General features: G+C 37.7%; 1 protein-coding gene across 2 annotated transcripts in view; it reads right to left on the bottom strand.

Annotated features, from left to right (window-relative positions):
- Nucleotides 1-12705, bottom strand: part of LOC149679261 (uncharacterized) — a 30487-nt gene that overhangs the window by 17576 nt on the left and 206 nt on the right. The window contains exons 2-4 of one of the 2 annotated variants that reach the window (XM_089834943.1): nt 12620-12694; nt 1585-1716; nt 1350-1494 (exon numbers count right to left, since the gene is read on the bottom strand). In XM_089834943.1, the coding sequence (XP_089691069.1) occupies nt 1350-1494; nt 1585-1716; nt 12620-12694 (352 nt within the window). The remainder of the gene's footprint in view (nt 1-1349; nt 1495-1584; nt 1717-12619; nt 12695-12705) is intronic. The other variant, XM_089834944.1, reaches the window with a different exon arrangement.

Here is a 12705-nt window from a genome sequence, read left to right on the forward strand (position 1 = left end):
CCCAACTCCAACTCCGACCAAAAATGAGGGAGTCCCTTGGCTTTCTATGGAGTTGGAGTTTCCCAAAGCCTTTGCAGTCCTCTAAACAGATCGTTTTATATTTCATTATCAGTAAGCCCATAAAGCTTCACACTGAAAGTCTGGGTGAGCTGCACAATATATTCGAAGCGCCTAACCTCCTCGCACCGCGGAGGAAAATAATTCGGAGATGCGACTCCTTCGGCTATCTCTACCTTAAGAACCGATTGACCAGTTACATAGATTCGATATTTCATATAAATACAGAGTAGGGTCTCTAAAATATTCTTTAGATGAAATTATTCACAATTTCAACGACTATTTGGGAGTAAAGTACTACGGTACTGGAGGCCTTTGCCAAGCCAAAACTGGAGTTATTAAGGAAAGTCACCTTGTATGAGATCCACTAATCAGGATTTTTAAACGATTACCAACAATATCGGAAATTCGCCTTCAGACTTGCTGGTTTGTTCTTTGCTTGACTGAAATCGAAGGCGAGGGAAAATAGTTTTGAAGCCGTAGCCGATTGGTCTAGCATTAAACAGGTTTTGCGCGGTTAGAGGCTTTTTTGTTCCCCTGCCTAGCGAGAGCCATAAAATCGGAAGCTATATGGAATACTTCTGCACTTTATGCGCGAAGCCTTATTGGCAATTGGTTTTACCGTGCTACGCCAATAACATTACAAACTGCCTAGTTACAAAATGTATTCTAATAGGAATTAAACATAATATAAATGTATAGCATATATGTGGCGTTAGCTTATCTTTGTAGCGAACTGGACACATTTGTCTCCTATTCTTTAACTTAGGCGTAAAGAACCAATTATTGAGGAAAAGGTGGTTGAAAAAATCCCAGAGATGACAGAAAATATACAGTAGTATAATATATACTATAATATATAGCAGACTTAGAAATAAGGATAATTTTAGAACTAGTCCTTGGGACCAGTGACCTTCCTAGTGTCCCAAATAATTAACTGGTCTCCGGAGTGGTCCCAGCCTTTGTTCTCCTATAGATTTGCAATTAATAAACTGGTCCCGAGGACCAGTAACCCCCACTTTTTGAATTAAAAAACTAGTCCAAGCAATTAATAAACTGGTTTTGGACCAGTGGACGTGTGCTATTTCTAAGTCTGATATATAGTAGTATAAAGAGGGAAAGAACGGATGGAGTGGGTTAAAAAACGTGTCATGGGAGCTACCACTAGAAATTTGGAAATATCCACCGTTTTCGGTGAGGGCGCTACTGTAAGTGGGTCAATTTTCACGATTTGTGACTCTTATTTTCCAGTCCCGCAAATCGTTGCTGTTCCTAAGCATAAAATTACTTACCAATTTCCGAACTGGCAGAAGATGTATTGCTTTCGGAACTATTTGTCAGGGAAATCACAATTGGAAGAATTAATTCCTGTTCATTCAATCCTGAATCATTTTCAACGCATTCATTGTTGGCTCTTTGATGTATTCCACTTTCCTCCTATGTTTTAAACAAGTAACAATAATTGAACCAACAATTTTAAGCTGATTCTCTTTCACATCGACTTTGATAATGAAGAATGTTCCATACTATCAGATCTTTGATTTCACTTTCCAACTCTTTAATGACCCCGTTGAGCCTTTCAATTTCATCCAGTTTCTTATTTATCGTAAATAAACTTTTCATTCTCACTTTTTTCATGTTTGATATTAAACCATTACACTGAAAAAAAAAAATTGATTGTATTACAAAAAAGGACTTGGACATATTTCAGAAAAGCTCCTGGTAGTCGTTCACTTTTCTTTCTACGTTTATTATAGGTAAAATTGGATGAAAAAAATTATGGTGCAAATATTTTTTGGCGCAAATGATTATTTAAAAAGTTACAAGCGTTAAATCTTTGGCTACTAAAACAATTATAAGTAGAAAAAGGACCATACACGTATAGGAGTCACAAATTAAGATCTCTGAAGACGAAAATAACCAATTAATTAGCTGGCACCTTTTCCAAAATATTCTCCTATTAATTGGCTGCCACCTTTTCCAAAATATTCTCCTATTAATTTTCTGCCACCTTTTCCAAAATATTCTCCTATTAATTAGCTGGCACCTTTTCCAAAATATTCTCCTATTAATTAGCTGGCACCTTTTCCAAAATATTCTCCTATTAATTAGTTGCCACCTTTTCCAAAATATTCTCCTATTAATTGGCTGCCACCTTTTCCAAAATATTCTCCTATTAATTTTCTGCCACCTTTTCCAAAATATTCTCCTATTAATTAGCTGGCACCTTTTCCAAAATATTCTCCTATTAATTAGCTGGCACCTTTTCCAAAATATTCTCCTATTAATTAGTTGCCACCTTTTCCAAAATATTCTCCTATTAATTGGCTGCCACCTTTTCCAAAATATTCTCCTATTAATTAGCTGGCACCTTTTCCAAAATATTCTCCTATTAATTAGCTGGCACCTTTTCCAAAATATTCTCCTATTAATTAGATATTCTCCTTTTAATTAGCTGCCACCTTTTCCAAAATATTTATATATTAGGTTTGGTTAGGTTTAGTTTTGTTATGCTAGGTTTGGTTTGGTTATTTTCGTCTGCAGAGATCTTAATTCGTGACTCCTATACGTGTATGGTCCTTTTTCCACTTATAATTGTTTTTTAGCTAATGACATGGATCCCTAAGCCTTTGCGCACGCCAAAGAATTAAAAGCTTGTAACTTTTTAAATAATCATTTGCGCCGAAAAAGTTTTGGGTCATAATTTTTTCATCCAATATTACACATAATAAACATAAAAACAAAAGAGATCTGCTACCAGAAGCTATTCTGTAAAATTGCCAAGGACTTTCTTATATGCAGAATGTCTTTCTTAAGTGTCAAGCAAGAAAACAGAGAAACCAATTATGTGGATGAAGGGGGGATCAGGAAACAAGGTCCTCATTTGGTTTCTTTCTTAAAAGGTGCCACCGAAGGCTTGCGGGCGCGGTAGCTTTGCAAGAACTAAAAGCAAGTCTGTAGTTTGTGTGTACATGGACGAAGTAAGCAGCCCATAGAGCCCCATACTAAGCGACTAAACAACCAACAACAACAAAAAACTTCCCCCTTTTCAGCCCCAAAATGGAGGGGGGGGGTTATGAAAAATGCTGAGTCAAATCCCGGAAAAAGCTAGCGCCATCTAGACTGCTTGCTTCCCTGTTAGAACGTTGATTTCCCCACTATCCGGTTTGCTACTATCTGCCGCTAGAAGGCGAATTAACAAGCCAAAAATTGGGAATATGTGTTTCTAATCGCCCACCAATAACCATTGGTTTAATCAAGGTTTTTCTTTTGTGATTTCTACTTTAAAGCAAATGCCAGCTCCAGTGTTGCCCTAACACGCTGATTAACCTTCTACTTAAACATTTTTGTTGCCAAAGGCAGGAACCAATCACAAATCTAGTGCTAGTCGTTTAAAATAAACCACAGTACCAATTGAGACACTATATTGATGGCTCGATCATGCACAGGCCAAAACACTATAGGGAGCTAACAACTGGCTTGGGGGAAAAGATAGTCTGACGTCACTCAGCCCCTCTCTGGTTGGAATTTTTGCGCGTAGAATACTGTTTCCAACCGTTAGGGGGGATGAAACTCCAGTAAGAGATAGAAGGGTGTGACGTTTCAGGGTCAGAACCCTTACTAAAATATTGCATGATAAAAAGGTAGATATTACATGAATTTCACGTGATTGTTACCAAGTACGTAAGTGAATATTACGTGACACAACGTGTCAATGATTATCACTTGTGTTTGAGAAGTATTTCATTAGTGAATACCAGCTCTTTAAAGTGTCACGTTAGATGACTTTTCATACTCAAGGTGATTCATGGGTGACACTCGCATCACTTATATATACCCATGGATATCGGTCACGTTCAAGGCAAAGCCTTTATGAAATGAGGGTTCCTGATAGCAATATCAGGTGAATAACATCCAAAAATCACTTCGGGGCTCTGTCGATACTGTTTGTTAAAAACTCAGTGAGCGCATGTCGGATGAATATCTGACATCAAGTAACACTTCACTGGGTTTATGTACACCTTGTTGAATATTGGACATTCAATATTCACCCGAATTACACCAGCCGCTCACATCACAAACATTCGTGAATTAATGTACAGTCCGCCATTCATCCAAGAGGCAAGAACCACCAACAGTAACTTATATGAAACGTAGCGAATATTGAAGATTCGATATTAACCCGAAATTCACCAACAGCATATACGTGAATTAATGGTTTATCATTTATGTCTTTTGTATCTCAGATCAACAGCGAGTGATAAATTATCATTCATGCCAGGTGTATCTCAGATCAATAATGGGTGACAAATTATCATTCATGCCAGGTGTATCTCAGGTCAATAATGGGTGACAAATTATCATTCATGCCAGGTTTATCTCAGATCAATAATGGGTGACAAATTATCATTCATGCCAGGTGTATCTCAGATCAATAATGGGTGACAAATTATCATTCATGCCAGGTGTATCTCAGATCAATAATGGGTGACAAATTATCATTCATGCCAGGTTTATCTCAGATCGATTACGGGTGACAAATTATCATTCATGCCAGGTGTATCTCAGATCAATAATGGGTGACAAATTGTCATTCATGCCAGGTATATCTCAGATCAATAATGGGTGACAAATTATCATTCATGCCAGGTGTATCTCAGATCAATAATGAGTGACAAATTATCATTCATGCCAGGTGTATCTCAGATCAATAATGAGTGACAAATTATCATTCATGCCAGGTGTATCTCAGATCAATAATGAGTGACAAATTATCATTCATGCCAGGTGTATCTCAGATCAATAATGGGTGACAAATTATCATTCATGCCAGGTGTATCTCAGATCAATAATGGGTGACAAATTTTCATTCATGCCAGGTATATCTCAGATCAATAATGGGTGACAAATTATCATTCATGCCAGGTGTATCTCAGATAAATAATGAGTGACAAATTATCATTCATGCCAGGTGTATCTCAGATCAATAATGAGTGACAAATTATCATTCATGCCAGGTGTATCTCAGATCAATAATGGGTGACAAATTATCATTCATGCCAGGTGTATCTCAGATCAATAATGGGTGACAAATTATCATTCATGCCAGGTGTATCTCAGATCAATAATGAGTGACAAATTATCATTCATGCCAGGTGTATCTCAGATCAATAATGGGTGACAAATTATCATTCATGCCAGGTTTATCTCAGATCGATTACGGGTGACAAATTATCATTCATGCCAGGTGTATCTCAGATCAATAATGGGTGACAAATTGTCATTCATGCCAGGTATATCTCAGATCAATAATGGGTGACAAATTATCATTCATGCCAGGTGTATCTCAGATAAATAATGAGTGACAAATTATCATTCATGCCAGGTGTATCTCAGATCAATAATGAGTGACAAATTATCATTCATGCCAGGTGTATCTCAGATCAATAATGAGTGACAAATTATCATTCATGCCAGGTGTATCTCAGATCAATAATGAGTGACAAATTATCATTCATGCCAGGTGTATCTCAGATCAATAATGGGTGACAAATTATCATTCATGCCAGGTGTATCTCAGATCAATAATGGGTGACAAATTGTCATTCATGCCAGGTATATCTCAGATCAATAATGGGTGACAAATTATCATTCATGCCAGGTGTATCTCAGATAAATAATGAGTGACAAATTATCATTCATGCCAGGTGTATCTCAGATCAATAATGAGTGACAAATTATCATTCATGCCAGGTGTATCTCAGATCAATAATGGGTGACAAATTATCATTCATGCCAGGTGTATCTCAGATAAATAATAGGTGACAAATTATCATTCATGCCCGGTGTATCTCAGATCAATAATGGGTGACAAATTATCATTCATGCCAGGTGTATCTCAGATCAATAATGAGTGACAAATTATCATTCATGCCAGGTGTATCTCAGATCAATAATGGGTGACAAATTATCATTCATGCCAGGTTTATCTCAGATCGATAATGGGTGACAAATTATCATTCATGCCAGGTGTATCTCAGATAAATAATGAGTGACAAATTATCATTCATGCCAGGTGTATCTCAGATAAATAATGGGTGACAAATTATCATTCATGCCAGGTGTATCTCAGATAAATAATGAGTGACAAATTATCATTCATGCCAGGTGTATCTCAGATCAATAATGAGTGACAAATTATCATTCATGCCAGGTGTATCTCAGATCAATAATGGGTGACAAATTATCATTCATGCCAGGTTTATCTCAGATCAATAATGGGTGACAAATTATCATTCATGCCAGGTGTATCTCAGATCAATAATGGGTGACAAATTATCATTCATGCCAGGTGTATCTCAGATCAATAATGGGTGACAAATGATCATTCATGCCAGGTGTATCTCAGATCAATAATGGGTGACAAATTATCATTCATGCCAGGTGTATCTCAGATCAATAATGGGTGACAAATTATCATTCATGCCAGGTGTATCTCAGATCAATAATGGGTGACAAATTATCATTCATGCCAGGTTTATCTCAGATCAATAATGGGTGACAAATTATCATTCATGCCAGGTGTATCTCAGATCAATAATGGGTGACAAATTATCATTCATGCCAGGTGTATCTCAGATCAATAATGGGTGACAAATTATCATTCATGCCAGGTGTATCTCAGATCAATAATGGGTGACAAATTATCATTCATGCCAGGTGTATCTCAGATCAATAATGGGTGACAAATTGTCATTCATGCCAGGTATATCTCAGATCAATAATGGGTGACAAATTATCATTCATGCCAGGTGTATCTCAGATAAATAATGAGTGACAAATTATCATTCATGCCAGGTGTATCTCAGATCAATAATGAGTGACAAATTATCATTCATGCCAGGTGTATCTCAGATCAATAATGGGTGACAAATTATCATTCATGCCAGGTGTATCTCAGATAAATAATAGGTGACAAATTATCATTCATGCCCGGTGTATCTCAGATCAATAATGGGTGACAAATTATCATTCATGCCAGGTGTATCTCAGATCAATAATGAGTGACAAATTATCATTCATGCCAGGTGTATCTCAGATCAATAATGGGTGACAAATTATCATTCATGCCAGGTTTATCTCAGATCGATAATGGGTGACAAATTATCATTCATGCCAGGTGTATCTCAGATAAATAATGAGTGACAAATTATCATTCATGCCAGGTGTATCTCAGATAAATAATGGGTGACAAATTATCATTCATGCCAGGTGTATCTCAGATAAATAATGAGTGACAAATTATCATTCATGCCAGGTGTATCTCAGATCAATAATGAGTGACAAATTATCATTCATGCCAGGTGTATCTCAGATCAATAATGGGTGACAAATTATCATTCATGCCAGGTTTATCTCAGATCAATAATGGGTGACAAATTATCATTCATGCCAGGTGTATCTCAGATCAATAATGGGTGACAAATTATCATTCATGCCAGGTGTATCTCAGATCAATAATGGGTGACAAATGATCATTCATGCCAGGTGTATCTCAGATCAATAATGGGTGACAAATTATCATTCATGCCAGGTGTATCTCAGATCAATAACGGGTGACAAATTATCATTCATGCCAGGTGTATCTCAGATCAATAATGGGTGACAAATTATCATTCATGCCAGGTTTATCTCAGATCAATAATGGGTGACAAATTATCATTCATGCCAGGTGTATCTCAGATCAATAATGGGTGACAAATTATCATTCATGCCAGGTGTATCTCAGATCAATAATGGGTGACAAATTATCATTCATGCCAGGTGTATCTCAGATCAATAATGGGTGACAAATTATTATTCATGCCAGGTGTATCTCAGATCAATAATGGGTGACAAATTATCATTCATGCCAGGTGTATCTCAGATCAATAATGGGTGACAAATTATCATTCATGCCAGGTTTATCTCAGATCGATTACGGGTGACAAATTATCATTCATGCCAGGTGTATCTCAGATCAATAATGGGTGACAAATTGTCATTCATGCCAGGTTTATCTCAGATCAATAATAAGTGACAAATTATCATTCATGCCAGGTGTATCTCAGATAAATAATGAGTGACAAATTATCATTCATGCCAGGTGTATCTCAGATCAATAATGAGTGACAAATTATCATTTATGCCAGGTGTATCTCAGATCAATAATGGGTGACAAATTATCATTCATGCCAGGTTTATCTCAGATCAATAATGGGTGACAAATTATCATTCATGCCAGGTGTATCTCTGATCAATAATGGGTGACAAATTATCATTCATGCCAGGTGTATCTCAGATCAATAATGGGTGACAAATTGTCATTCATGCCAGGTGTATCTCAGATCAATAATGGGTGACAAATTATCATTCATGCCAGGTGTATCTCAGATCAATAATGGGTGACAAATTATCATTCATGCCAGGTGTATCTCAGATCAATAATGGGTGACAAATTATCATTCATGCCAGGTGTATCTCAGATCAATAATGGGTGACAAATTATCATTCATGCCAGGTGTATCTCAGGTCAATAATGGGTGACAAATTATCATTCATGCCAGGTGTATCTCAGATCAATAATGGGTGACAAATTATCATTCATGCCAGGTGTATCTCAGATCAATAATGGGTGACAAATTATCATTCATGCCAGGTGTATCTCAGATCAATAATGGGTGACAAATTATCATTCATGCCAGGTGTATCTCAGGTCAATAATGGGTGACAAATTATCATTCATGCCAGGTGTATCTCAGATCAATAATGGGTGACAAATTATCATTCATGCCAGGTGTATCTCAGATCAATAATGAGTGACAAATTATCATTCATGCCAGGTGTATCTCAGATCAATAATGGGTGACAAATTGTCATTCATGCCAGGTTTATCTCAGATCAATAATGGGTGACAAATTATCATTCATGCCAGGTGTATCTCAGATCAATAATGGGTGACAAATTATCATTCATGCCAGGTGTATCTCAGATCAATAATGGGTGACAAATTATCATTCATGCCAGGTTTATCTCAGATCAATAATGGGTGGCAAATTATCGTTCATGCCAGGTGTATCTCAGATCAATAATGGGTGACAAATTATCATTCATGCCAGGTGTATTTCAGATCAATAGCGACTGATAAATTACCATTTATGTACTGAGGTTGGTGAATATTACACATTCAATTTTCACCAGAGATATGCCAGCTGCGCTCGTCAGAAACATTCAAGAATTTATGTGAGGTCCGCGATTCATCCAAGAATCACCAACATATAAACCATAGTCAATATTGGAGATTCGATATTCACCCGAAATTCAGTAACTGATATATGTCACACACTTAAACGAATTAATGTTTTAACATTTATGTTTGGTGTAACCTTTGGTGTTACTCTGTTGAATAGCGAGTGATAAATTATCTCTTATGTCAGATGTATCTCAGATCAATAAGGAGTGAAACATCAGTTTTGACAGGTGTATCACAGATCAGTAGCGAGTGACAAAGTGTCATTTATGTCTGGAGTATCTCGGATCACTAACGAGTGATAAATTATCATTTATGTCTAGTGCATCTCAGATAAATAATGGGTGACAAATTATCATTTATGTCTAGTGTATCTCAGATCACTAACGAGTGACAAAATTTCATTTATGTCGGGTGTATCTCAGATCAATAACAGGTGATATCATTTGTGTCATTTATTCGGCCCTATCTTGGTATGATAGTGCTTCCTTTAATTCGTATTATAATAAAGATTTTGAATAAAAATGAAAGATAAGATCAGAAGTCTTTTTCATTAAGTTTGTTAGCTGAGAAATAAATATATTTTTTTTCGTTTTAATTATCATTTAAGCATAATAACAGCTGACCAATTTCGTAGTATGCCTTATTTTCCATTTCCCATAATGATAGATAAGCCTGTATCTCGTAATTGAATGAATCGATCATTGCGTCCTCGGATTTCTAAATCAATCGTGGATATCGAAGCAATGTTCAATTATCGTTAAGTGCAGCCACTTGACACCGTCCATATTTTTCGAAAACCGCCCACATGCGGGGTTTCGTTTGAATGGGACATTTGAATTTTGGGTACAGCCGAATGGGGGAGAACCTTCGCGTGTCACTTATATTAGGTGTATTTCAGATAAACTAGTGATATAATATCAACTATTTAAGGTGTATCTCAGGTCTATCGCAAGCCAAAATTGGTCACTTTTATCAGGTGTATCCCAGGTCTGTTGCAAGATATAATTTGTCACGTACGTTGGGTCAATAACGGGCGATTATTTGTCATTCATGTCGGGTGTCTTTCGGGTCCATGGCAAGTGATTATTTGTCACTCATCTCGGGTGGCTTTTGGGTCAATAACGGGTGATTATTTGTCATCTCGGGTCAATAACGGGTGATTATTTGTCATTTCGGGTCAATAACGGGTGATTATTTGTCATCTCGGGTCAATAACGGGTGATTATTTGTCATCTCGGGTCAATAACGGGTGATTATTTGTCATCTCGGGTTAATAACGGGTGATTATTTGTCATCTCGGGTCAATAACGGGTGATTATTTGTCATCTCGGGTCAATAACGGGTGATTATTTGTCATCTCGGGTCAATAACGGGTGATTATTTGTCATCTCGGGTCAATAACGGGTGATTATTTGTCATCTCGGGTCAATAACGGGTGATTATTTGTCATTTCGGGTCAATAACGGGTGATTATTTGTCATCTCGGGTCAATAACGGGTGATTATTTGTCATCTCGGGTCAATAACGGGTGATTATTTGTCATCTCGGGTCAATAACGGGTGATTATTTGTCATCTCGGGTCAATAACGGGTGATTATTTGTCATCTCGGGTCAATAATGGGTGATAATTTGTCATCTCGGGTCAATAACGGGTGATAATGTGTCACTCATGTCGGGTGTCTTTTGGGTCAATAACGGGTGATTATTTGTCACGTATGTCGGGTGTCTTTTGGGTCAACAACGGTTGATTATTTGTGACTCATGTCGGGTGGCTTTGGGTCCATAACGGGTGATTATTTGTCACTCATGTCGGGTGGCTTTTGGGTCAATAACGGGTGATTATTTGTCATGTCGGGTGGCTTTTGGGTCAATAACGGGTGATTATTTGTCATGTCGGGTGGCTTTTGGGTCAATAACGGGTGATTATTTGTCATGTCGGGTGGCTTTTGGGTCAATAACGGGTGATTATTTGTCATCTCGAGTAAATAACGGGTGATAATGTGTCACTCATGTCTTTTGGGTCAATAGAGGATGATTATTTGTCACTCATGTCGAGTGGCTTTTTGGTCAATAACGGGTGATTATTTGTCACCTCGAGTCGGGTGGCTTTTGGGTCAATAACGGGTGATTAATTATCTGTCATCTCGGGTCAATAACGGGTGATTAATTATCTGTCATCTAGGGTCAAAAACGGGTGATTAATTATCTGTCATCTAGGGTCAAAAACGGGTGATTAATTATCTGTCATCTCGGGTCAATAACGGGTGATTAATTATCTGTCATCTCGGGTGATTATTTTACATCTCGGGTCACGTATGTCGGGTGTCTTTTGGGTCAATAATGGGTGATAATGTGTCACTTATGTCGGGTGTTTTGGGTCAATAATGGGTGATTATTTTTCACTCATGTTGGCTGTCTCTCGGGTCAATAACGGGTGATTATGTGTCACGTATGTCTAGTGAAAAATAAGTGATCAGGTGTCACACAGGTTTATAACGAGTGATAATATGACTCTTATCACAAATGACAATCAAGTGTAAGTCACGTAATTTTTACGTAAATGGTCAACGTGAAATATAAATAAATAGCAGGTCTATATTGGACTAATTTTAGGCATAATTGGAGGTCTATTTTTGGGTAAGGGAACTGTTAGCTCCCTATAGAGTAATTTCTTTCCCATAGAGTGCTGTCAGTTGTGACGTCAGATCCAAGGTTAAACGTCACGAGTCTGCCTTAAGCAATGGGCGGCCATGACAGTTACCGTTTTTTCTTTATGGGAAAACAGCATGGGTGACGTCACACCGGCGCTTCTGACAGCACTCTATATACGGCAACGTCATAACCCTCTATCTCTTACCTTAGTGATATCCCCCTCCCCTTCCCTTTCGGGGGCAAATAATATTCTCTAGTACAAAGTTGCCCCTAAAGTAGGGGATACACAGTTCACTCCCCCTCTCAACCGAAATTACCCTATAGAGTGCTGTCAGTTGTGACGTCAGATCCAAGGTTAAACGTCACGAGTCTGCCTTTAGCAATGGGCGGCCATGACGGTTACCGTTTTTTCTTTATGGGAAAACAGCATGGGTGACGTCACACAGGCGCTTCTGACAGCACTCTATAGAGCTATTTCAGAGGGGGTAATGGCTACGTCACCAATGCTATTTGCCCATAGAGAAAACCCTCATAAAATGGCCGCTCTACACTCAAAGGCAGGCCCAATTTTCGTAGCAGACGAAATTTTTCCCGCAACTGAAATAGCTCTATTCTTACCTTGGCTTTTAGTTCCTTGATTTGATCATCTTTGCTTATGCAATCATAGTTGCAATCATCCTCCTCCTCAGTTTCCTAAAAACAAA

This window comes from Phalangium opilio, unplaced genomic scaffold (genome assembly GCF_054372755.1).
Source record: "Phalangium opilio isolate 3A_F unplaced genomic scaffold, DU_Popi_V2 ptg000041l_1, whole genome shotgun sequence".
NCBI classification, from domain to species: Eukaryota; Metazoa; Arthropoda; class Arachnida; order Opiliones; family Phalangiidae; genus Phalangium; species Phalangium opilio.